This window comes from Drosophila takahashii, chromosome 3R (genome assembly GCF_030179915.1).
Source record: "Drosophila takahashii strain IR98-3 E-12201 chromosome 3R, DtakHiC1v2, whole genome shotgun sequence".
Lineage (NCBI taxonomy): Eukaryota > Metazoa > Arthropoda > Insecta > Diptera > Drosophilidae > Drosophila > Drosophila takahashii.
In genome coordinates, this window is record NC_091681.1 from 22,204,324 (window position 1) to 22,231,226 (window position 26,903).

Here is a 26,903-nt window from a genome sequence, read left to right on the forward strand (position 1 = left end):
ATAGGTTGGAAAAAGTGAAAGTAAAAGTGGTTTTAAATAAGCTGTGAAGTAACATACAACTTGTCGGCTTCGCTTGGCCTCTTCGGCTTGTCGGCCACTTCGGCTCCGCTTGGCGAGTTGGCCAAAACAAAGCCAGTACGTTGCTACAGCTGCTGCGATTCGGACGTGGTCGGTAAGCCAGAGTTGCGCCCGCGATTTGGGCCATAACAAAAACACGTTTACGAAACATACGTCGTCGTCATCTCGTTCTGTCCCGCGCGCGTAAAACCAAGTCGAAAGAGAAGCGGAACAAAAGGTTGGCAGCAAAACAAACCGAAAGCAAAAGTGAGTGCAATATTGGGGATAGTTTTTTGTGATTTCTTGTGATTTTATTATTACTGTTGCGTTGCTGCAGCAACCGTGAACTGTGGCCGTAATACACACAACAAATTGATCACCATAAGCGCGGCTGGCCAAAGTGGATTGTAATTGCAATTACCCAGATTGGACCACAAAATACATTTGACCGCACACACATGCAGTATTAAATGTGTGGCGGCGCCCGTAAAAATGGCCATCGCAAGGAGTCATTCTATTGATTTTCGGCATTATTTATTAACGGGCTCAACCATAAAACTGCTTACAAAATTCGCAACTTCCTCACCTTTTTCGAAACCACTCTTATATGCTAACAAACAAGACCTGACATCAAAAACTAACGCGGGTACACATAGAGAAATGTAATATTGCCATATTGATTAGATTTTAAATGAAAATTTATTGGTAAAATATTAGTGCCATAATTTTAATGTGTAAAGGATTTTTTTAAACTTAAATGTAAAATTTGTTTTATTAGCAAACCTTAAATAATTAAATTGGAAGCCAACTAATAGTACCTCATTACTACGCCTTATTACCCGCCTTTTTGTGCAGTGCATGCGTGTGTGAGAACGTCAGCACATTTCTGGGCTGTTGCTGACAGCTGCCAAGTGCCAGGAGCTTGTCGTCAACAAGTCTATCAAAAGCACGTTTGTCATTTTTGTTGCAGTCGCCCTAGCCGGCAGGTGGCGCCACCACACTGGCCACCCACCCACTCCACCGCCCACTCAACCACCCACCCACTTGTCTGACTGACTATGTAAAATGTGTGCCAGTGTGTGTCTGAGAGCTGCTTTTGTGTTCGCCAATTTGAAGTTTGTTTGAAACTACATATATTGCTCCCTCCCTCTCCCTCCCTCCGCTGACATGCACTTCCACATCCACATCCATCCCGCTCTTACGTTGAGCACTTTGCCATTTTCATTTGCATTTTCGCCGTCCCGCTTTCCGTCGTCTGGCGAAAATCAATTGTTGTATGCAATAAACGCAAGACGTAGCGAGCGCTGCCAACCAGTTTTTGCAGCGGAGCCAAAATCCGTTTTTCAGTTTACATAAACACTCGGCCAGAGCTTGAGTTTAACTTTGAAAAAGTTTGCAAAACCACCGCTTTTTTTCGCTCGGCTTCTATTAAATTATATACATTTTATGTACAAAGATCTAGACTATTTCCTATATAACCCCAATTAAGTTTCTGTATATAACTAAATTGAATAAATTGCTTCTGTCCAATTTTTTTTTACTTTAATAAGGCTAAATTGCTAAACATTTTTTTAGAATTATTAAAATAAAAAAATATTCTTCTTCATTTCATTTTTATTACTTAAATTTGAATTGCTATTATACAATTTTCTTTCTGTTTTTCAAATGTATATCCTGCTTATCATGGAAATCAATTGATTATTCAAAGATTTTTTTTCAATTTTAATAATTTGTAGGTAATTTAAAAAGCAATTTCTTACTTTAAACAAAGTGTGGTTAACCACACCTTTTATGAAAAAGAAAAGACTAATAAATACTTAATTTATTTATCTGGGTTATAATTATCCTGTGTGTTCCAAAAGATAATTAAATATTAAAGCCGTTTTCCTGGGAATATTTAATAAAGCTTTAAGAAGTTTATGATGCTTGAAATTCAATAACAGAAGAAAACTTAACATATTTATTTGTGATAAGAGATATAAAGACACAAATAAAAGTATTTATTGTTCAAAATAAAGAAAACACTCCACTTTGTGCTTTAAATTGTATCTGAATATCGTTTTTCCCAGTTTGCAACTGGATTTAAAGACTTCAGAATGGTGTTAAATCTAAAGTAGCAACAAGAATCTTAGTTGACTTTAAAGCTGAGCTTCAGTTTACATTTCACACCTCATACCACCACCCACCGCCCACGAGTAACCCCTCTGTCGACGCCGACTGCGCTGCTGTTGCTTTATTCAAATTGAGTTGTTGTTTATTCATGCATTTGTTGCACTTCCCTACGGTTTATTGTTGCCCCAACACCAACGTCAGCGCACACACACATGGACAGACTCTTGTATATTCATTGGAGGGGCAGTCTCCCTCTTTCCCCCTGTTACCACCCCTTAACCACCCACCGTTTTCCAGGCCTGACATTTCTAGCTCGACTCAAGTGTCTGTTACGTTTAAATGTCGGCTCACAGCTACAGTTGCAGTTAAAATTACAAGCTAACACACACACGTATGCATGTTGACATGTGGCATTTTGTATATCTAAAGTTTGCTTGGGTTGAAGTGCACTTTCACTTTTTATACAGCCGTAAACAAAAACTGGCAAAACGACAATCGTCTGCCGTCTTTTTCCCTCCTTAACTACCTATATGTTTCTATCTCTTTTCATCTCCCCTTGGACCATCTCTTTCTGGCTTAACCAAATGTTTCAATTGCCGAAAAGTTTGTTGGGCAGTGCTAAAATGCAAACGGTTAAGGTAATCGCGTTTTAGTGTCATGTTCCCATTGCAATTTCGAGCTATGTAAACTAAACACCCAGGCATCCAGTACCGTACCCGAAAATACATTATAATTAGAAACGAATTTGGTGCCAATCAATACTTTGCAGCTTAGATAAAGGGCATACTGAATGACATGGCGAAGGCATGAAAATCATATTACGCATACGCAGTGGTGTACCAAATTAGACTCATCCTCTGCACTCGAAACATATTGGATTAGGTGAGGGGGAGAAAATGTGTTTTTCATGTATATTTTTTTTCGTTTGCTATACAAATTCAGGTTAAGCCTAATCAAATTGCAATTAAACATAGGTTAGCAAGGGAAAATAAAAAAGGAGGGAGGGGAGCAAAAGTGAAATAATAAATACGGTTGGATGGTAATCTCATTTGGTTGTGGCAGGAGAGACAGACATCTGGTGGTTAGCTGGGATTAGCTTAGTTAATCCACTTTGCACTAATTATCCCTTAGCTAAGGCAATCTGTTTTCCAAATTCCTCCCTATTCACACACAAAATGTCCAATTTGATTGATTTGCTTGTGTAGGGAAACTTATCTTCTTAGCTATGCAGTTGGGTTTTCTGGGAACTTTAACCATCCATCAATGTCAGTAGATTTCAGGGTGCCGAAAACAAAGAATTAGGTTAATTAAAATTAAATTCTATATAAGGAAATAGCAATCCCCTGATGCTTTGGCCAAAAAGACTCAAATTGGAAACAGTCCAACAACTCTATTACCAAATCCCACTACTAACCTTCGAAAAGAAAGATAAGGGAAATGAAAGAAAAGAAAAGGGACAATCAATTCAATAATCCAAACAGCAATCAATATGCAACTCAGACTCCAATTTCCATTCCGCATTGCCTGGGTTCTCGGTTCCATTCTCGTTTTCATCCACTCTCCAGCCAGGGAACACCTAATAAAAGCTTATTTACATATGAATGCCTCGTCGGAACAGGGAATCCAGTGTGTAAATTGTGCAAAAATGCGAGATGAACTTCTTTCGGTTGGGCAGATGGCCTGGGAACTGGTGGCGTATCCACCAACTGGCATCTCATCTGACTGAAATGGAATGGAAAGTGGTGAAGGGAGAGGAGAGTGATGACACATCCCATCCAGGACGACGACGACGAGTGCCAATGTCCTGGCCCCGAATGCCAACTGTTTTGTGTGTGCCTGTGCGTTTGCACTCATTTGTTTGTCCCCAGGTCGAGGCTCTGGCATTCAAGTGCATCCCAAGTTTTGTTGTGCACTTTACCAGCTCGGGCATTGCTCATTCGCCAGCCTCATTCCATCCATCCAGTCCGGCGAAATTGCTGTGCTGATGGTGATGATGCCACCTGCTGCTGCTGTGTCACAGCAATTGCTCTGCATTGCACCGACCACTCTGCGTATACGCGATTTGTGCCCTGCCAGACAAACAAGCTTTGTTTTAGTTGACATTTTTTTAAAAGCGTCATGGCTAAAAAAGGGCTGTAAAGAAAATCGTTCTATTGTTATACCCTTTTAAAACATTTGGAGAACTCAAATGCTTGTATTTATTGTAGGGATAAAATAAAAAATCTCTTTGTTTTAGATTTTTATAAATAAAGATAATATCTACCACATTGATAATAATTATTTTATTTTAATTATATAATTTGCTTTAACAAAAATAATATAGAATTTATAGTTTACTAAGAACGACTATATAAATAAACATAACTAATTTAAAATTTTATCACTATGGACGGCAGTCCATGTAGTGACGAAGCGCACCAGGAGAGTGTGCGAAGGCGACTACTATATATACACGAAGAAATGAAAATCTACTGTGATGGTCCGATCATAATGAATGATACACCTATCGAAAGGTATTGCAAAAACTTAAAGGATTGCATACCAAGACTTTAGGAAAATCAATTGGCTTGGGAGAGAGAGCGGGGAAAGTGAAAAAGTTAAAATTTCGAAATTTGGAGCTGTTGGGGCCGGTGGGGATAAATGCCCCCTCGCAATGTTTTAGTTGTATTCCTTTTGAAAATACCCGTCGAATGAGGGGTCATTTGTCAAAATCCGACGCTCCGTTCAAAAGTTATAGCCAAAATAAGATTTTCTTCTTCTTCCCAAAATGAAAATTTAATTCTGTTTGTCCACTTGTCCACTTGTCCACTTGTCCAAAATATGTTTTTTAAGTTCTGAAAATTTGATATGACGTTCATCACATCGATATAAAAAACTTTTGTTCTACCACTTTTGGAAAAACTAGCTAGTTTAGCGGGAAAACAGCTATAAATAGCTAAAATTCGGAAAGCCGTAACTTCTATACTACTAAAGCTACAGACTTGTGCTGCATCTCGTTTGAAAGGTATTTTTAAATGCTATAAACGCCTTCTATATGCAATTTGAGTAAATGTAATAGTTAAAAAGATATGAACAAAATAAAATTTGTTTAAACTTTTTTTTTAGCTTTTTTTTAATTTTCTCAAAAACGGCTCTAACGATTTTCCTTACAACTTTAAACTGTATAGCCCTTGAGATTCCTTAAATTTTGGTATATAACACATTACTGTAAAAAGTCACGTTTAAAAGTTATTTTTATACGAAAATAGCCACTTTTGCCAGCTCGAACAATTAACGCTCCCTGAGTATTGAATTTTGTGGGAGGGTATCCGAACTGTATTTTAGGGTCATGGAATCAGTAAATTTGCACTTAAGAGTTCCATATAGGAATCTTTTGTTCTACGACTTTTGGAAAAAGCCGCTACTTTAGCGGGAAAAAGCTAAAAATAGCTAAATTTCTTTAGTTTGTAAGTTCTACACTACTAAAGGTACAGACATGTGCTATACCTCGTTTAAAAGGTATTTTAAAATACTTCAACGCCTTTTTAACTTAATTTGTTAAAATACAATAGTTTAAAAATTATGATTGACCAATTTAAATTTAAATGTATATATTAGCTCCTATGAGAGCAAATGTAAACAAACAAAAACTTCTGATATCAAATAAAAACACCTCTTAACGAGGTAAAAAACTAGTGACGACCGCACCTTCAACATACAAAAGTTCTGATATCAACATTTGTGACGAAAAATTATTACACTCGTCATTAAATAGACTTTCTAATATTTTCTCATTCGGCACGCTGCAATAGAAAATGCCTGTGAAGGGAAAAATGCTGGAATAGTTTGCTAGGGCGGGCCGAATGAGAAAATATTAGAAAGTCTATTTAATGACGAGTGTAATAATTTTTCGTCACAAATGTTGATATCAGAACTTTTGTATGTTGAAGGTGCGGTCGTCACTAGTTTTTTACCTCGTTAAGAGGTGTTTTTATTTGATTAAATAAATACCAATAATATTAATTTTTTAATTTATTTTTAAAAATATTTTCATAACTTTAAATGGTTTTTAAAAATGTTAAATTTAGATATAAAACAACCCTTGAAATATTGATAAATGTAAACAATATTTTTAGTTATTTTAAGGGTATTTAAAACTCGGCCTGTCCATTTTCGTACCCATCTTTTCATCTCTGGGTATTTGCATTGGCAGTGCGCTTTTTCGGCATTTTCATTCTCTACAAACAACAAACAAATCAAGTTATTTGTCTGTTTTCTGCTCTTTTCCCCTCTTCCCTTTGGTTGTTGGTGTTGGCTGGCTGTTGCAGGTTGTTTGCTTGGCACTGATTGAGTGCAGTTTTCGCACACATCAACTGCCAACCGACACACACACACATTGGACCAGCTTTGACTTTGGCCAAAAGAAGAAGAGTGGATTAAGGCCGCAAAAAAAAAATTGAAGGGGTCCCAAAGACCAAAGAATAATATGGAAAATAAGCACTCTCACCTAAAAAACAGTTTAGGCAAGGCAAAATATTTTTAGAGGTTTTTAAATTTCGCACAGCTTGGGGATTATCCCAAATCCCCAAAACGGAAAAAACTCTTTGGCTAATTGGAATAAATGCTGGGCTTAAATGGGTTCGTGCTGCCTCAACTCCAGTTCATTAAAAAAGTTAAATTAAATCTATCAGCAAGGCCCCCTTCATTCCATCGGGCGTTCTCGCCTATTATAATCCTTCTCAACATCAACATTATCATCATCGTCATCACTGCTCATCAAATCGTTTCGAGTTTTAATTGAAATGTCAGAGTCTCGAAAATTGTTATGAGCAAAAAATTGAAATGGATTTTCCTATGCATATTTTATGGAATTTGTGTTGTTGTTTTTGCTTTTGCCGGGTTTCCATGGTTTTAGCCATGTTGCCCGTCGGTGTTTTGCCTGGTTTTTAGTGATTTTGTTGATGTTCAATTAGGAATAGAGACAGAAACGAACTAAATAGACAGATAGTTGGATATGGAGATAGTTGGCTGTGCGTGTTATTCATAATTAATGCAATTGATTAGTCATCATTGGCTGCCCGTTTTAGATTACTTATTTCTCTATAAATTGAAACTGACAGGGAGGGAGAAATTCATAAATATCTAATTGCCGGATTTCTCAATGGATGATTTCTATTTTGCTTATGGATTGTCGAAACTCTAGGGGCTTTAAAGTACTATGTAATACTGCAAATTGGCAATATTATTTGACCTTTCCTCTTTTGGTTATTAAACTAAATGACATTTTCATTGGTATGTTAATAGGTTTGCTATAGTCACAATATTTTAATTGATTTCTGTTTAATGGCCATTTTATTTAATTTAATATTATACAACTAATTGAAGAGAAAATGGAAATAAAAGCACCGTTTAATGCTGACTTATGATAAAACGTTTTATGGTCTATTCAAAATGATTATTATATTATTATTTCTCTACTCTACACAGTGTAATTGTACTTTAAATTTTCTCCAAAATCTTGAAGTTATTTATCTATTATTTGTGGTTCTTCTAAACTCAGCTTAGAAAAACTTAAACGAAAGAACAATTTCGACAAATTTAAACAACCTTGCACAATCAATTTAAGCTGCTTAAGGGCTTGAATTGCAGGAGTATGAGCCCTTTTCAGGGAATGCACCACCCTTCATCCCATCCCCAGTCGATATCTCGGCATATTCCAAACCAGATTAGACTCCTCCTCCATTCAAACCGTCATCGCTCAAACATTCTTGAACCAGGAGTATTTAAGTTATCTTTGTGCTGCTGCCGAACTGCATTTCTCTTGGCGCAAACAAACATTCCCCATCAAACTGTTATCCCATCTCGACTGGCCAATCATCCATCCTCCCTCGGCAACCTCAGCACCCTCACCCTTCGACCGGGATAGATCCATCAATGGCTGAGCAAACATTTCATCATCGTCATCGTTATCATCGATTTGTAATGGTCGGGTTGGATTGGGGCCGGGGGAATCGGGGAATTCCTCTTAGTTGTTCTCATGTCGATGGCGCAGCTTTTACCAAATCAAATCTTTAAACTTGTGCAACCATCCAGAGCTTATCGCTGAGTTTTCAGGCAGATATTGCTTCCCCCCCTGCAACATTCTGTGCCACTTGTCTGGCAATAGTTTTGCAATAAAGTTTAACGCATTTTTTTAACTCTTATATCTCGTTTCGTTCTCCGCTTTTTCGTCCTGCACTTTTTGCTACATCATCGATTTTTATTGAAATTGACACTATCTTTGGGCCGCAAGAAGAGAGGGTGATGGGCGGATTATGTGGTGCCTCCCTCCTTAAAGTGGGCGTTCAACACGAATCCTTATAGCGAGGGACACTTTTAATGAGCAGTAACTGAAGCAGATCCACTTTATTCCCTCCGGAGTTGGGCAGCAAATGCAAAGTGGGCAGCCAAGTGGAAAGTTCTTATAAAGTTGCTAATTGGATTTGATTTCCCGATATGAACGTAAATTTGATTAAAAATCTTCCTAGCTTCCATTTGTCTCTGCCTTTCCTCTCTTTCTCTGGTCGATTTTCATTAAGGTTGCACAGAAATTTCATTAAAAATTTATTACCAACTTTTTTCCGCATCTCTTTTTTCCCTTTTCCCCCCTATGCCATCTGTTTGGGAGTGCGGACAAGCTAATAACCAACAAAAGTTCACAGAGACATAAAACAAGGCTGCAGCTAAAAGGGAGAAACAAAAGCGAATGCGAGCAGAGAAGCAGTTAATAAAAAACAGAAAGTGAACAGAAATAAAGAAATAGAACGGACAAACAGTAAAAGTGGCAACAACGAATGGCAATGGCCAAATGTAGCTGGCCAGCACAAGACAATGGTGGCCAAGCGATGAAAGAAACATCTGCGACTCGCTTATGGCTTTCTGAGTGTTTAAATGAGTGTAAGCCAGTGTGTTTACACTCGAAACGAAATGAGTGGTAATTGTCTTTAAATTTTGTGTTGTAAATTATGAAAATAAGGAACGATAATATCGATAAAATCGATAATTATGATAATAAGGAACGATAATATCGATCAAATCGATATGTTAGGGCTAAATGCGATGTTTTCCGATATTTAAAATTTTTCATATTAAAATATACGATATTTTAATATCATATAACACTTTACCCCTTCTCTGCTCAAAAATAATTTTAACTAATATTAGAAACCCATGGCACCCATATATAAGCAGCATTTTTCCCAAGTGCACAGTGGGTTTTAAAAGATGCTCAACTGGTTTTGCTGTTGGCCAATAAAAGACAAAAGCAAAAGTGGTACAAAGACAAGCGCAGCCATCGAAACGAAAGCAAAAGTAAACGACGCGAGACAATAGCGTTAAAAAGTGTGGCAACAGACCAATATCCCAGCAACAGCAAGTGATATCATAAAATTCACACAAATGTACGGACCCATGAACACATGTGCAGCGTATTCAGAAACGCAAATTGAGTCAGTAAGTCAAATCGAATTGAATACGAGTATATACAGTCGTGCGAGTTTCCATCGTCGAGTGTGGATTCTGCGATATGGCATAAATATATATATGCAGGGGTAAATATCTGATTAAATTACTCTTACAACGGGAAATCGGTATGGCAAATGTTGACAAGCAATTCCACTTTCAATGGGTTACAGTTCAGCGGGCGCTTTCCATAAAAAATGGATGGGTAAATATTAAATTAAAGAAGATGTGGTTATGGAAAATAACCTAGCAGAACTGATACCTTTCACCCAGAGTTCATTAAATCCGTCACGAGTTCTGATTACTGTTCCATGTTTATGTAGCCACATTAATGAAGGGCAACAGGGAACATTTTATGTTGGATCTATTAAAATTAACTACTTATCTCATGGCTTAGGCTGCCCCAAACTCATCTCATCTGAACTCTCATCTCATCTGATCTCATTTACGACTTCTGTTTTAGTACATTCCATTATGTAAGTCATTAGGTTGGCCCCATTTTATGTCTGAACCCAGCACCCCTGCCAATTCAGAATCCCTCTACTTCAATGATGGGAACGAAGAGAAATTTATGGGACTTTCTAATTCGCTCGTTGGCTGCTTAATGGCTGAACCCCCTCCTCTGATTGGCCCCCTTGAGAGGCCATTGAAGTGAGTAAAAAGATTTCGCAATGGCTAATTAATAACTGTGGGGGAGAAATGCAATGGCTAAGAGGCGGAGAGCACTCGACTTTAGAACATAAATTCTTGACTAAAGTGGGCACTCTAAAAAGAGCAAAATTATTCGCGTAAAGCCAAAGGAGATAAAGTGTGTCAAAGAATGGCTACGTGCTGAGAAACTAGAAAATGTTAAAATTTATTCGTTTGGTGATTGGGTGAGGTGACCTGAAAAAGTTTCAAAAATTTTAAAGGATTTTTAGTAGTAGGTACTTGCTTAAAACTTTTGAATTGTTTTTAAATTAAGAGCCCCTGACTTTGTCACTATAAATTGCGATATCCACTGACCCGAATTCGCAATGGGAAACGATTTCCTTAACTTTACTCATGCAAAATCCATTTCCTCTTCTTCCCTTCTGCTCCACAGACCCATCGCCATCAGCATTATCAGCGCGCATAATGGAAATGGCGCCCCTAACAATCATGTAAAATTGGTGTAAAATGCAGACAAGATGGAGCCCCGGCATAAAGGAAATGAGAATCGTGCGAACGGCAATAACACATCAAATTGGTATTAGAAGTTGTTACACTGACGCCCCGCGTTAGCTACATATATATAAAAAGGGGGCGTGGCCACAGTGATACAAATTGCAGAAGGAGAAGGAGGACTGTCGCTGGTTGCAACATAAAAGTCAATTAATGTACAATTACAACAACATCAGGAACAGCAGCAACAGGAGAGGCAACTGGCTCCAAAAGGCAACGAAAGAGGCAGAAGAAGGACGAGTGGTCGAGGAGGAGGGGCAGAAATTACTGCAAATTACACGCAACGAGTCCTGAAAGCTGCGGTCCAAGTTGGAGCAAGAGCCGGAAGCCGATTGGACCGTGGAGGAGGAGGAGCAGGAGGATGAGGAGTCGGTGTACCAGAACTTAGAGCTGGTCCCATCAACGCCACCACTACCACCGCCACCTCCCTGTCGCCATCACCATCACCATCGTCATCTCCATCGCCATCAGCCACTCCACTGCCAGCTATTGTCCAGCGAAAACGAAAACGAAAAGGACGACGACGGCGGCAACAAAATGACTTTCGTTAACAAGCTGAGCAAAAGCTTCCGCTGGCTGCGCTGCTCGACATTGTGCGCAATTTTGTTTTATATGTTCTTCATTGGCCTGATCCTGCACAGCACCAGCCACAAGCTGCAGCAGCAGCTGAAGGAGCAGGGCAGCAGCAGCAGTAGCAGCAGCAGCAGCAGCAGTAGCAGTAGTAGCAGGAGCACACAGGCAGGCACAAAACTGGCGCCCAACGTGGGGCATAATGGCGCCCAACGTTGGCCAAATTCGCTGCAGGAACTGGAGCAGCAACAAAAACACGAGAAAAAGCTGAGGTCTCAGCCCGTGGCAAACAATTTGGATTTGGGCAACGAGCATCCACAGCAACACGAAGCACAGCCCCATCCACATCCGCAAAAAGTGCAAAGTGCGGCTGCCAGCAATGCCAGCAAATCCCCTAACCAGCCAGAAACAGTTATTTTAGCGGCCAGCAATGTGAATGAGAAGCAAATACTGGCAAAAGCTTTCAAACGGTAAGTTTCGCAGGGGGCACCTCTGAGTTATGGCCTTGGTCCTGGGCCTCGGTTTGTTCGGTTGATAATTTGGCGCTAGTTCGGTGGCTTCTTTATTGTTGCGCATAACGATGTTGCCTGCGGCTTTCATCGCCCCAACGCCCTCCTAAAAGTTCCATTTCAGTGCCCCTTCTACTCCTCCATAACTCGGTGTACGACAAATTGTAAAAATTAGTGGCAATAGCAACAGCAGCTGGAATTGATGGATGTTCTGGGGCAGGCAAGGTTAGATGGGTCAGATTGGATCAATAGGGACACGGGGAGAGATTTGTTGACTGCCAACGCTTTTGATTTGTTTCGAGCAATCAGGATAATCGAATTACAAGTTTTCCGCAATGCGAAGATAATAAACATTGATTGAACAAGAAATATTAAATTAGAGCGGTCTTAAAAGAGGGAGAGAGAATAGGTAAGCAGCCCAAGGGAATCAGGAAAATTAAAAACGGAATTTATGGATTTATGTTTGTCCCAATAAAGACCCTATTTTGCATAACCTTTTCCTTCCCAATCCCTGCCATCTCGTAATTGGCCAGCCGGAAACCCTACTGATTTCTATCCGCCTGACTTGCACTATTCCCCTAATTACTTAAACAAGGTATATAAAACGTTCTCAGCTCCTGCACAAGCGATTAGGCAATTGGCCAATTACTTGGCTTCACTAGAGGTCGTAATAGATTAGTTGATGGCTGCTAGTGAGTTGAGGGCGAGAGGTGGTCAGACGGAAACCGAAAAGTTTCCAGTCATGGTCCTGGGCGAAATTGCAATTTGATGCTCTCGGGGTTTTTCGGGGGTAATCAGGCAGTCAGTATGCCAGGAATTTCCGAAAGTAAAAACAGAAATGGCAACACGAAAATAAAACTCGAGGTGTTGAGAGGAATTTGAAAGAAAATATATTTTCGGGGCAAATAACGGAGGGAAATCAAACTGTCACTGCAGTTTCATATTTATTCGACTTCTACGACCAGAAACTTTTGGCCTCCTTTCAGCCAGTAAAAGCAGTCAAAGTTGCGGTCGGTAAACTTTAAACGTCTTTTGGCAAAACTCATTTCAATTCAATAAATAATAAAGTAGAAAAGCATGTCCCTGCTGCTGGGAATTTCCGATTTGAGGATGTCTGACTGTGACCTCGGGCAGTTTAACTCTTTAGGATTATAAATGCCAACCGAGATATCCTGTTTGCGTTTGCTACTAATGAGAATTTATGTTAGTTCAATTAAGTCTGATGCCAAGTGAAAGATACGAGTGCATGGGCATAGATTGCGGAATAGTGAAATAGAGATACTCTAACCGAAGCAAAAATATAATTTCTTTATTTAAATTTAAATTAATATAAAAGAAAAATTTATTTATTATTAGCTTACACTTATAATCTAAAATAAATTAATTTTACATTCCATACTGAAAGTTTGTCTTCTACAATTCAGAAATTATTATATATTTATGAAGATATATATTTATTAAGATATTTATGAAACTTAAAAGTTTAGAATAAATTTACAAATAGTTCAGTTTCTCATGATCATTTGTTTCTCGGGGTATTAAACTTTTTTACTGATGATCTGATGATTTTTAAAGCTCCACTCTCGATTCATCCTTAAAGCTACTTTCCTAAGTGCAGAGATGCTTTCGCCTCATTGCATTTTCTGTTTGGCCCAAGGCCATGGGCAATGCCACCCCCAATCCGCATCCTTTGATTTCCTAACGACCTTCGGCACTTATGATAACCAGTTAAATCCCCTCAAGGCAGCCACCAGAAAGCTGTCCATCAGCAGGGCACTGGCTGTGCAGTAGTTTCCATCAGTAAACATAAACACGGGGAGGGGCTTAAAGCAAATACGAATCAGAGGTCCCGACACCAAAGTTTTCCCAACTCCATGAGGCAGTTGGTCAGTTCAGTTCGGATCTCTCTCCGGGGTATTTCACTTTACCGGCTAGCCAGGAATACGGGCGTAAACGCATTTGCCGCTTTAGCCAGTGTCGGTATTTGTTTATGGATAAATAGCTGCCATAGCCGCACATATTTGCACAGCCTTTATTAATATTTGATGAGGGATAACATTTAAAACCAATGGGACCCCGAGGGAGCTGAAATTCATTCGAATTTCTACTCAGACGAAATTAAAATTATTTGCATAGCATTTGTTGCGCGCCGCATATTTGCAATTTATTTAAGCCATGGCCAATGGAATAGTTTGCAGATATCTATTGAATTACGAACAACAATTCTCGGGCAATCGAGTTCGAATCGAATTTAAATTCCGGCAAAGAGCAATTAAAGCGCAACAGGAGGCGGGCACTAAATGGCCTTAAATAAATGGTCGGATCTTTAAGGTCCCTCGGGGGGTAGAAGTGAGTTATGTGGAGATTTCCACTTGTCGCCTTGGCATTAAACTGCAATTAAACTGACCAGAAAATGTTGTGATAATTGCGTTGCTGCCTGAAATTAATAGCCATCATTTTGTGGACCAACCCCAACCCCTCTGACTTTGTGACCCCCGTGACCGCAGCCCCTGTTTTCGGTTCCCACTTTCCCGTTTCTGTATGTAAATTCCATTTTAATAATGCGGTCGACAGTGGGCGTGAGTTTCAGCGCTGTGTTCTGTTAATTTTTAGGAGCAATTAAATTTTATCTGCAACTGTCGCCTCATCTGGCCGTTGAAAGGGACATTGTTATAAATTTTAATTGTAAAACGTAGCGCTATCGTCCGCTTCTGTTTCTCCCCTGGTGGCAGTGGCAGTGGCAGCCACATGCCATCGACAGTTGGCAATTTTGCAGTTCCAATCTCATTCCCCATGCATGACCGAATCGACCAGTGAGGCGGGCTAATGTCCTGTCTGTCCAGTGTCCCCTGTTCCCCGCCTGACTTTTGCATCCAATTAGGCCTGCCTGCGGCACCCGCAGCCTGCCACGCCTCCGGCCCTCTCATGCCGCCCCGCCCCCATCCCTCCCTCATTGATTGGGCGTTGCGTCGTGCTAAAATTGCAAACTTCCTTTTCGCCCAGCGTTTTTGTCTCTTTCCCCTGTGCGAGCGCACCAAAGTATGCAATAAACTTTGGCCAAAAGTTTGGGCGCGCAACACGCGGAAAACTTTTTTCACTCGAGTTTTCCTATTGTTGTTAGTGCGCTCAGTAGGTAAGTGTGTATAGTGCGGTAATGTGATTTATGTGTTTTTTTTTTGAGAAAAGTTAACACCTAAGTATTTCAGCTGACTTGCAGAGAATTCCCATTTTACTTTCTCTAATGATGTTGAAACTTTTTAACACTATTTAATTTAATAAACAGGACATGCTCCATTTACATGCAATATAAGTTATTGATTAAATGTGTGTTATTACAAAAGACTATTATTTGGATAGTAAATATTTTGTTGAAAAGATGATAAAAAAACTCACGATCGCTAAAAACCATTGAAATATTTTATTTTCGGAAATTTTACTTACCTTTGATAAAAACTTAAAAGCCATTAAAGTTCAGGGATATTTAATCTAAAGAAATAAGTGACTTAACCAACTGCCCCAAGGCATTTAAACTTGCAGTTGAAGGCAAAAAGCCTAGACTAAACAGTCGGAATCAAGTTTAAAGTAATCCCATTAAATTTTCAACAGTTAAGCCTGACTTCTGCCATCCGACCTCAGAGTGAGAGCAGTATAGCAAATCAGACAGAGAGAGAAGGAGAAAGAGCTGAGCGGATAAATACGAACACAAGTCCTCAGTTAGACTCGGTGTATATGCAATCAAATAATAGTTTTATGCACCACTCAAAACCCTTCTATGTGAGGCATCCTGTCCTGGCCTTAGATCCTTAGACAGCAGGCCCCCGGAAAACGAGTTGCAGGAGGAATCACGGCGGTGGCAGAAGCAATTGGCCAACTTCAGTGGAACCGCAGGCTTATGCAAAATGCACTTTGCGCTCTGCAACAAATCCCCAAAACCTTCCCCTTAGCCAATGCTCGTTGCAAACGGGGTTTTGCCCCTTTTTCGGTTCCGTTTCAAAGCCTCAATTGCAGGAATGTACGAATGGCAAAGTTGTTCCCATTCGCATTTTTTGCGAGTCAATTTCTTGCACGTACAAGACGCCAAAGGAAGAAACGCAAAGCTCGAAAACTTTGTTTTTATATTCGAGGACTTAGCCGGCTTCCGCCCCCCGCCATCCGCCTCATCTCTTTGATCCCACTTGAAAAGGACTCGGGGAACGACCGCAAACGCTTCTCATATATACATTTCAGCCAAACTGGAGAGCTGGAGCAGCAAAACGTGACCGAAAAGAGGAATTAGGAGGGCGGAGCAAGGAGCAAAGTTTGCTGGAAGCCCAGCCCAAAAAGGAAGGGGCAACTTGAAACCGTTTTAGTTGCAACTTTATTTATTTATCAACTATATGCTAATGAAACCACTGTGCGGTGGCTGCTTCTTCTTCTGCTGCTGCTGCTGCCACTTCCGTTTCCGCCATGTCCCCACATACATTCGTACATTTGTATGTATAAGTACACGAGCAAACAAACACAATTGCAGGCACAAACAATTGGTCTCGCTCCTCTGCCATCCGCTGATTATTCCAGTGGTTTGCTGCCCTCTTCCTGTCACGCCCACTTCTACACCCGCCCCCATTTCAGACCCAAGACCCAAGTCCCCAATAAGCAGCTTTAATATCTGACACCTGTTTTGGGCATTCGCACTTCATTGCTGGGGGGAGGCGTACACTTGGAAAAAAATGCTACCATATTAGGATACTTGATATTATGATATCTACCTTTATGATATGATACTGTAAGTGTATTTCATGTATTAATTTTCTAATCGATTTTCCATTACTTATAATATTATGGGCTTATCAAAATTTTAAGATTAAAGAAATAAATCATTTTAAATCATCAGTATAAATTAAAATATATATTCTAATATTTTATGATAGTGATTATAAAAAATTATTAACTTATATTTCATTGTAGCTCTTTCTCAAGTAATTTTCCAAGTGCAAACGAAGCCTGGGGACCTGAGAAATCATTAGACAGCTGTCATATGCAGCATTCGGTGGCACCACTTCTCTGCGGTTAGGTAGGCAGAAGGCTGGGAATTCGGGTGAGGTGTGTTCCACCGACAAGGGAGACACAAGTATGCAACAGGGAATTCGTGCCAAATGCCAAGGGGGCCAGTCGGTTGCTGTTAATGTGTAATGTACATTTGATTAGGCTGCTTAACTCAGTTGGGTTCGGAATTATTCAGCAAATGTTTTCATTTGTTAGTCAATTTAAAGGGAATTTTGAAGGAGACTATTAAGATTTTAGGGAATTAGTACTTAATTATATAATTTTCCTATATTTGCTATTAAATTTTCTTAATTTTCCATTTCAGTGCCGATCGCAATCGTGATGGCATTCTGTCTATTCAGGAGATGGGCCAGTACATCAATCGCCGGATTGTGGAACACATTGATGAGGCAATTATGAACAATGCCCGTGAGTTCCGGCGCGTGGACATCGGACCCGCCGACGGACTGATCACCTGGGACGAGTACCACCGCTTCTTCCTCAGGGAGCACGGCATGACGGAGGCGGACATCGATGAGCACGACGAGATCCGTCACACGGCGCTGAATCGGCGGGCCCGGGAGGACATGATGAGGGACAAGGCCCGATGGTCGGAGGCAGCTCGAACCGATCTCTTCACCCTGACCATCGACGAGTATTTGAGTTTCCGGCATCCCGAGTCCAGTGTGTCCAATCTTCTGGAACTGGTCGATGATCTGCTGCGCCAGTTCGATCAGGATGGCGACGATCAGCTGACCCTGGAGGAGTTCTCCGATCTGAATGTGGACGATGACGACGACCTGATGCGCAAATCTCTGATTTCCAAGACGCTGGTCGAGCGACGCGAGGAGTTCAAGCGGATCATCGACAAAAACCACGATGGCAAGGCCGATCGGGGAGAGCTTCTTAACTATGTGAATCCGAAGACACCACGCTATGCCCTCCAGGAGGCGGCCACTTTGTTCAGTCTGTGCGACGAGGACAAGAACGAGTTGCTGACCCTCAAGGAGGTAAGATCCTGAAACTAAAATAAATTGATTAATTTTTTGTGGAAAACATTTTTTTAATTTAAATCTAATTTTCCCTTTTTTATTTAAATCCCCAGATGACTGACCATGCTGAGATATTTCTGCAATCCAAGATGATCGACACGGCAAACAGTTTTCACACAGAATTCTAGTTTTACTCTTCACCATCACTACCCTTTCCCCTTTGAGCATTTATAGTGATATTAATTTGTAAGTTCTGGCACCTAAAAGAGCTAATTTAGTAGCAAAGCGTGTTTTTGTTAATACTTTTTATGATGAACCACTAAGATCAGATGTAAAGCATGAACAATGAAAATCATTTCCTGTGTGATTTTTCAATAATTAACTTTTAAGAATGCGAAGCAAACAATATTTGACACAAATACTCCAAATAAATATACGTAATTGTACGAAAACCGAAGTGTTCGTTTTCCTTGGGCCAAAATCGGTGCACCCTGGCATTAATTTACCTCGCCCACTCATCTCGCCGCCTCTCTTATCTCTGATTACAAATGATTTGCCCTTTTAACAAAGTATGAAATTAAATTTCAGCCGCCTTCGAAATCCCCTTAAGGACATCTTCCATCTGAGCTGACAAATCACTTCACATTAAGGCTGAGTCCTTGTTCAATTTGTTTGTTTCGTGCTGACTCGCTGTCTCTGCTGCCTGCCTGTTCACTGATGATAAATAAGACTGGGGACGAATGATAAATAAGTGTCACTTGCAAAAATTTCCCAGGAATCCTCTTGTCCCAGCCTGCCAAAGGCTGAGGAATATCCTTTGGGGGAGAATTTTACAAGCAATTGACTTTCTGATGGGTGTTAATACCTCTCTAATCCCCCACTTACCCACCAGCCAGGTTGCCTAGCAGAATCATTTAAAATGTAAGACGAATAGTGATGGATTAGTTGTACTGAGCCACGAACAGGAGCATCAGCAGGATGTACTTGGCTACGTGACGTGTGTGTGCCGGCGGAGAATCCCGGAGTCCGGATAACGTTACGGGAATAATAATCCCCTGTCCAAGTCGCATCTCATCAAGGGCAAGCGGATCGGATCGGGGGATTCTCAGCTTCCAGCTTCCAGCTCCCAGCTACCGACAATAGACGTGCGGTGGGTAATTGAATCTAATTGTTCGGAAGCGCAGATAATGAGCACGTAAAACGCAAGGACCAAAATGGGGGAGCCAAGGACTCGTCTTTGGCAACTGTATACCGGAGGGTTAGGGGGCTGTCGAGTCAGGAACAGAAACATATACACTCCGACATTAAGTAAATAAGCAAACACATCAATTCGGTTAATAAGATACAGATGTAGGACATGCAAACAGGACGACGCATATTATATGATCTGGAAAAAGGAGACCTGTGGAAAGTGTCGTGATAACTGAAAATGGGATGTTAATGGATGAGCTGTAACCAATCTTCATTTAACTTAAGATCCATCATGTAAAAGACAAAATTGTAACCTTTTTCGAAAAGATTTATTAATGGTTTTAATAAAATGATGTATTATGGTTTTGGGAAAATACAAAATACGTAAATAATTATGAATTCCATATGTTTATGTAGCTACCATTTCCTTTCTTATTTAAAACCAAAAAAGCCCATTTAAAAATTCTCTTTTATCTTAATAACCTGTTCTTCTAACATTAAACTCGCTCCGGGAAAACCCAAAAACGGGCGGCTGAAAATCCCCATGATTCATGAGTGGTATTCATAAATTGAGTTAGCAACATAAAACAAATGGCATCAGGCTAACTTAACGAGCCGCACAAAAAGAAGCCACATTTGCCACATGAAGCGGGATTCACCAAAGAAAATGGAACGGCCTTGTCTAGTACAAATGTTTTGCATTATTGGAGCATGGTGAACGGATGGAAGGGGGCGGCTGGAAGTGGACTGAGTGGAGGATACATATAGGATACACGTAACTTACATTAGTCAGTCACTTGCCAGTGGGAAAATTGCTGAGCATGCCGAAAATACTTGGAGGCTTCGGAGGAAATTGCTATTACAGAAGTGAGAGGCCGGCACGCCCCTTTTCGGCCACGCCCCCCCGGCCCGTCGAAGACCTCTGCATAAATATGCCAAACACATACAGAGTATTCTATCTGCCACTGTGTTGTGTGGCCATAAATGCTTCATCTTCAACTCATACATATTAAAATCTGGCAAAATAAACTTCAACAGTTTACAAAGCACAGCACAAAAACACAAACATGCTCGCAGGACGAAATGGGTTGGGGTTTTTGGGGGGGGCGGGGAGGGGTTGGAAATGGGTTCCGAAGGGGTGACCCGAGTGGAGCTCATGCATTTTAAAATTCAGCCATTAGAGAAACCAAGTTATTTTGTATGCAGAATATTATTTGGCTGTTCCGTGCACCCCCGCTTACATCTTGCTTACTGTTTTTTTTGTGTTTCTGCTTGACATTGCATTTAACATTTTTGCTACACTAAAAGGGGAGGATAGCAATTAAATGTTTTTTCTTCAATTTTCTGCATAAATCAGTTTTAAATGTTATAGTGCAAATAAACGAAGCAAGGGATGGCCAGTCCAGGCCAGAAAGAGATAGAGGAACTCGGCTTAAATTGGCCCACAACACATCATTTAACAGGACACTCCGAGGGGTTCGAGGTAAAGAGGCGACCTCAGGACAATGGCAAAAAATGTGGCTTTGTGGCTTACATTTTTTAGACTCGTTAGCTGAATTTTGTAATAATTAAATTTGATTTAACGCGGCTTTCATATAAAGAGATTAACTCATTGTTAAAATTGAGTTATGTACATGGAGATTAAATTTAAGTATCATAATTATATTTGATTAATAAAATAATCGTTAAATGTTTCATTAAATACTATCTAAATACAGATAATGCATTTAATTTATAGTTCGTTTTTAAATTAAATTTTAAATAAATCTTACAATTTATAGCACATTTTCTTATCGTGTTAAATAGCCTCGTACAATCTAAAAACTCATTTAAATGCATGAACATGCATGCAAAAAAAGGAAATGATTATAATTGCATTAGGCTTTTAAAATTGACATTCATTTAAAAAGTAAAAATGATAGTGCAAATGCATGTGCACCGAATTTCCGCCCGGAAACGAAACATTTGAAACATGAAATGCATACGAAAGGCATTTCATTTGTATGCGAAATTGATTGGAATTTGAATATTTATGTTTTTCAATTTTTAAACACGAAAGCTGCAAAATCACTAAACACAAAATACATGGGGCTATGAATTATTTTATTATTTATTCGATTTTGGCTAACAAAAACTTTTGTGTCCATTGTGCGAGGGCCAAAAAATTACAACAAAAGGTAATTTAGCAGTAACAACTTGAAGGCAAACACTTAACTTACTTGTGTGTGTGTGGGTGTGAGAATGTCGTGTTTGCCTGTGTGTGTGAGTGGGTGTGGGGGAGGGAAACTCATTCACCTGCATGATGGGAAGTAAAAAGCAATTTTCGTAACATTTGCATGCCTTAAACTAACACAGACGAATGGAGCGCCAGGATAAGGACGACGAAGCTCCCGACGATGCGAGGAGGTTGAAAATGAAAATAAGGATGATGGCGCCGGGAAAACACGGCCTACCTTTTTGGTATGATAGGGGGAGGGGAGGGTGTTGGGTTGAAAAGAAAAACTACTGCGTGAGAGTGTAAGTGTGTGCGTTCGGTGATGTCGGTGTAAGTAGAATGGAGTACGTGTTATGCTGAAAATGCAATTTGCCTTCTGTGCGAAATGTACGGAAAATTTATGCAAATTTCTCCCTTGACCCCGGTGTCGCCCGACCTCACCTCTTCCAACCCCTTTTCTCCCTCTCTGCCCCATTACACCTCCACCCTCGTCTCACACTTTGCAACACCGCTGCCAACAAGCGGAAACAGGAAGTGCGACCATTGTTGTTGGGGGTGTGTGCGTGTGTCTGTATGTTGTGCTCGTGTGCATGCTTGCCCCTGCATTCATGTGAGTGTGTGTGCGCTGCGTGTGCCTGTATGAAAGCGCTAAAATGAAAATATAGTGAAATATGCGATAGAAAAGAAAGGGTCTCCCCTGCAGGGTAAATGCTATAAAGAAGTCAGACCATCGCAGGTAATGACCCGTAGAAGCACCCTTAAATAAATAAAAATTAATATATCTTTTGGTTAAAAAATAAATTATAATTGATTATAGAAATAATTTAATGGTTATTAAATTATAAGCTGCTTATAGATAATCATAATACTATATTAATGAAACAAAATAAGTAATAATAAAAAAATAAACTAAAAAATACACAATCATGATTTCAAAAAAGTTAATTTAAAAAAAATATGAATATATAAAATTCAGAGTATCATATATTCCTCATAACAGTATGTGCCAATGGCAACGATCTACAAATAAGCCCTTCGCGAATGCAACTACTAACGCGACAACAACATTACACACCAATGTCGCCTGTGCTGTGGCAAAAAAATGTGTTCACAACGTGGTGTAAATTCGCCATCGATAGTTTTGACATTACGTATACGCAACGTTGGTAGCGTTAGTTGTGTGCGAGTGTTACTGGCAGTGCGGCACCCCCCAGGGTGGATTTCGGCTCGGGAAGGCGACACAACGTAAAAAGAGGTGGAATTCCAACGAAAAAAGTGGCAAAATATTGCGAACACGGCCGCATTGGTGTGCTCTAGGAACCAAACCTGGCCAATGCCAAAGAAATTTGTGTGTGTGGGCTCGTTTGTGCTGGTACGGGTTGCGGGGAAAAAAATGAAAAGCCGCCGGTTAGTTCAACAGAGGTACACGCAACTGTATATGTAGGGGAATGTCCACTGAAAAAAATAACAATAGTGCAAATCCTCTTAAAGCTTTTATAAAACCATATATTTCACTAAAAGTAGAATAAAGATGTCTGAAAAACAGCCTGATAAAAAATATATTTCAAAAAACTTCCCCGTTTTTTGTTCTTTTTTTTGAATATTGTTCAGATTGTATTATGTAAAATATTAAGTAAATAAAATATATTAATCTTTCACAAATCAAATTCCACCTCAAACTGAGGATTAGCCACACATTTTTGTGACACTTTCGATTTGATTTTAGTTTTTTCCGAGATTTTCTTTATGTGCCTATGTGCGGGATTGTTTATATTGGATTGCACGTGCCTTTGACATGCCGATCCCTTGTCCGTGTCCCTATTTATGGGCCACTGTGTGCGAGTGTGTGTTGGCCTGTGTTTTGGCTTGTGGGCAAAGAAGTTGAAGCGTATTAGGCAAACACAAGCCTCCGGCTTCTCGCACACACACGTGTGCAGGCCCCTCTTTGAGAATGCCTAAGTGTGTGTTTGCAAGTGGCTCCTTTGGTGTGAGCCAAGTGCCAGATAAACGACAGCATTTAATGCGACCAAATCTTTTTAGCGCCGCATCAAGCCATTTTTCAATCCCGATCTGAGCGCAAAGATTAAGTTGTCTTTAAGTCGGCCGGCAGCAGGAGTCCTCTTGGAATGGCAAACGGAGGCGAATAGGATGGCATAGAACATTGCACAATGGGTGTCTTAAAAAGGGCATTCAGCCTTTTCTAGCCTTTATAGAAAAATTTAAAACTACTTTTATTTCAGATTAAACGGAAAAATATATATATTTCTAGAATGGCTTCCCCTATAAATTTAAGTTTTTTCTAATTATAGTTTTCTATGTGATTTTCAATCTTTTACCCTATTTATTCCACTCCAAAGCTTAGAACTGCTTATCGATTTCCATTTCCATTCCATTGTCCATTTTGGCCTGCACCTGGTCATTTCCACCTGGCACCAATTGCAGCACTTCACGTCCGAGCAGAGAAAAGACCGAGAATAGCAGAAAGAGAAAAGTTTAATTTTCCGAGCGCATGAAAATTAGTTCAGTTCTGTTAAGTTCAGTTCAAAACAATTATTTGAACTTTTTGAATTGGCCGGGAATTTTCTAGGAGTCTGAAAGACGTAAATGAAGCTTGATGAAAGTGGAACTTTTCCAGCCCGGCATAAAAAAAGAAAGCCGTGGAAAGAAAGTTTCGCTTACATAATTTACTTTTATGAATGCCCTGGGACAGTCGCTGGATCCAACGATGCTGAAGGATCCAAAGCCATAGCCATATCCATATCCCTTATCCCAGTCTCCCAGACTGTCGGCATTTTTAATCAGAGCGGATTCCGCTCGCTATCTGTCAGCGTTTGCAGCGCCAAAGTTGTATAATAATATTGATGCCTGACATCAAATTCATTAAGAGTGATTAATATTTGTTTACTGCTGTTGCTTGCTGTTTTTCGCAAACTCAGTGCTCGTTGCTCCGGCTGTGGCAAAAGAAACATTTATTAAATGGCTTCCCAAAAGAGAATCTCTATCCGAAACTTTATTTCTTCTCCAAAGTGACAGACGCTGCCTGGCTGCAAATTAATAGCTGGCTGAGGATTTACGACTGGGAATATATCAAGGATATTAGCCAATTTCCCAGCGCTCCCACGGTAAAAGGGGTCGGAGCCTAAGTCGCCGGACAAATGACTCCTGGCCTCGGCCATCAGACGCGATAATGCGGCTTAATTCCTGGCCGGAACGAGGTGAACGTTATGGGCTGCCATAAATGCGGCTAAGGCTACATCATCGAGTAAGTTGTTAAAGTTGTTTATTGTATTTACCGTATATTGCACATCGGCCCTGCTGGAGTCCCGGAGTCATGTGGCTTAAAGAACTCGTTTACCGGCCTGCCTGCGCCATCGACAGTCCCCCATTTAATTAAGCCTACGAACTGCAGTCCCCGCACGGTGGTTCAATAAAGCGGAAACATCCCTACCCCTTACCATTTGCACTGTAAAATAAAATAAAGAAAAAAAATAAAGGTCTGTAGTATTTACCTTTATTTTGATTTACACATTTTAAAATTAGAAAAAAATATAAAAATATCAAAGCTATTTAACAAAATATGTTTATCCATGGGAGTTTCATTTATTTATTTTCTTCTTATATACATGTAAATATTTTTAGAAAAGGAACGCAATCTATTCAAAATTCGAGTGACAAAAAAACTTCAAAAACATGAAACTATAAGTTTAACACTTGTAGCGTTAGGAAGAGCTCTTAAATAAATATTAAATTAGGATTTTAAATTTTAATATGTGTATAAGAATGTCCTTTTTTTCGTAGTGTCTTCTCCTTTTCAACAATCAACTCTGGGTTCGATGGGGTCCATATGCTGAGGCCAGGATTTTCGCAGCCGTTTCGGCCGCCGGTTGACTTCAAAGGTCCCTTCTGCTTTACATAAATATTTATGCGAGTTAATTTGTCGGCATATATGCCAAGTGGTGGACAGAGGAGGGGCTGCCACTGAAGGAAGGGGTAGAATAAGGGTCAGTTGGGTGCAATCAATCAGACATGAAACAATATTTACAATTTGAAGGCATTAATACGACTGGGTTGACGTCAGCCTGTAGAGTTCAGTGTGCCGTAGCAGTTGGAAATGGCCGGCTTAAGGCGGCAAAGGAAAAGCGAGGGGTAGTTTTCCTCGCCTGAATGCTCCGTGTGTCCGTGGCACCCGCAGGTAAGCAAACAAATAAGGACGAGGTCCTTCAATCTGCTATCGCTCAGGCCCACTCTTCTCCGCCCCCTCTTCTGTGCCACGCCCCTAGACAGGCGGCGCCTGTCGCTGACAGCCATACAAAAAAAAAGGAAACTTCCAGCCAGACGCACTGACAGACACGCAACCCGTCACTTACTTGTTGGCACAAGTGTGCGTGCGCCTGCCATTTCGACTAAAAATAAACAATAGTCAAAAGCACAACAAATTACAAAAATTCCACATAAAAATAACAAGTAAAAGAAGCAGTCTGGCTTTTGGTAGGTCGAGATTTAAATACTCTAACAAAAATATAACTTTAATCTCAAGTTTATTTTAATTACCTTAACGGTCTTAAGCAATATTTAAAATTTAAATTAAATAAAAAATCAATTCATTCTCTTTTGTTTTATTTTAGTGTGCACATTGAAAATGGCAAGCATTAACACATCAAATAAATCACACTTTAAGTCGAAATCCCTTTGCATATTAAATCCTTTCCAAAGACCCTGTGAATTTTCCCCATAGAGTAGTTAAGCCCTCTGCCAGTGCTCGCTTATACAGACATATACATATACATATATGTATGCACATAAAATTACATTAAATATTATTGCTTTACGGACGGTTTTCCATGGCATTCGCTGACCTGACTGTGTGTATAGGATTGGCGGCACAAAAGGATCCAATGGTGCGTATAATTGACATATTTGATTGTTTAACTTGTATTAGTAAAGTCAGCAAAGGGGCAAAAAAATAATACTAAAAGAGGACGGACGATTCAAAGTAAGAAAACATGCTGGCTTTGCTGAAAAAAACACAAAATATGTAGTCCTGCAAACGAGGTAACTCATCAGAAGTAGTTAGAATATAATAATAATAATATATATATATATTAGATAGGATTTCAAGTAGGTTTAAATAGTTAATTGAACTTTTTTAGATTTTAACATTGTTTTCTCTTTATTTCTTACTTCATGTACTCACAACATGTGGTCCTAGTGATTAAGCTAAGGACTTGGAAATCTGTGACCCTATCTGTTTGATAGGGATTTGCCCTGTCAACTAATTCTGGTCTGGGCAGCATAATCTTCTTAGCCGAGCGACAGTTCTCTGTTGTTTGTATTCAAACGTGTACTTTCAGGTTTATTTATAGCATAGGGACATTTTGGCATTTGTCAGATTCCTGTCAAGCTTAATGTGTGTGCAATGATTATTCATTTAATTGTGTACACATGCAACCATCAGCGACTTCAATCTGACATTGTCAGCCTGTCCGGATCACTCAACAAGAAATTCGATTTCATAAAGGGGCAACAAAAGCATGATGGATTGCTTTGCAG

General features: G+C 39.9%; 1 protein-coding gene across 1 annotated transcript; it reads left to right on the forward strand.

Annotated features, from left to right (window-relative positions):
- Window positions 1-68: 68 nt before the first annotated feature.
- Window positions 69-18,411, forward strand: myd (stromal cell derived factor mayday). The gene is made up of 4 exons (XM_017141693.3): window positions 69-324; window positions 10,733-11,891; window positions 17,281-17,965; window positions 18,061-18,411. Exons 2-4 carry the CDS (start codon window positions 11,389-11,391, stop codon window positions 18,133-18,135), a joined length of 1,263 nt encoding a protein of 420 aa, XP_016997182.2. The 5' UTR covers window positions 69-324; window positions 10,733-11,388; the 3' UTR covers window positions 18,136-18,411.
- The last annotated feature ends 8,492 nt before the right edge of the window (window positions 18,412-26,903 follow it).

Bases quoted from the DNA above. Each gene is read 5' to 3' on its own strand.
- myd (XM_017141693.3), top strand. From the start codon at position 11,389: ATGACTTTCGTTAACAAGCTGAGCAAAAGCTTCCGCTGGCTGCGCTGC. The intron at 11,892-17,280 runs GTAAGTTTCGCA...TTTCCATTTCAG, and splicing joins CTGGCAAAAGCTTTCAAACG to TGCCGATCGCAATCGTGATG. The intron at 17,966-18,060 runs GTAAGATCCTGA...TTAAATCCCCAG, and splicing joins AGTTGCTGACCCTCAAGGAG to ATGACTGACCATGCTGAGAT.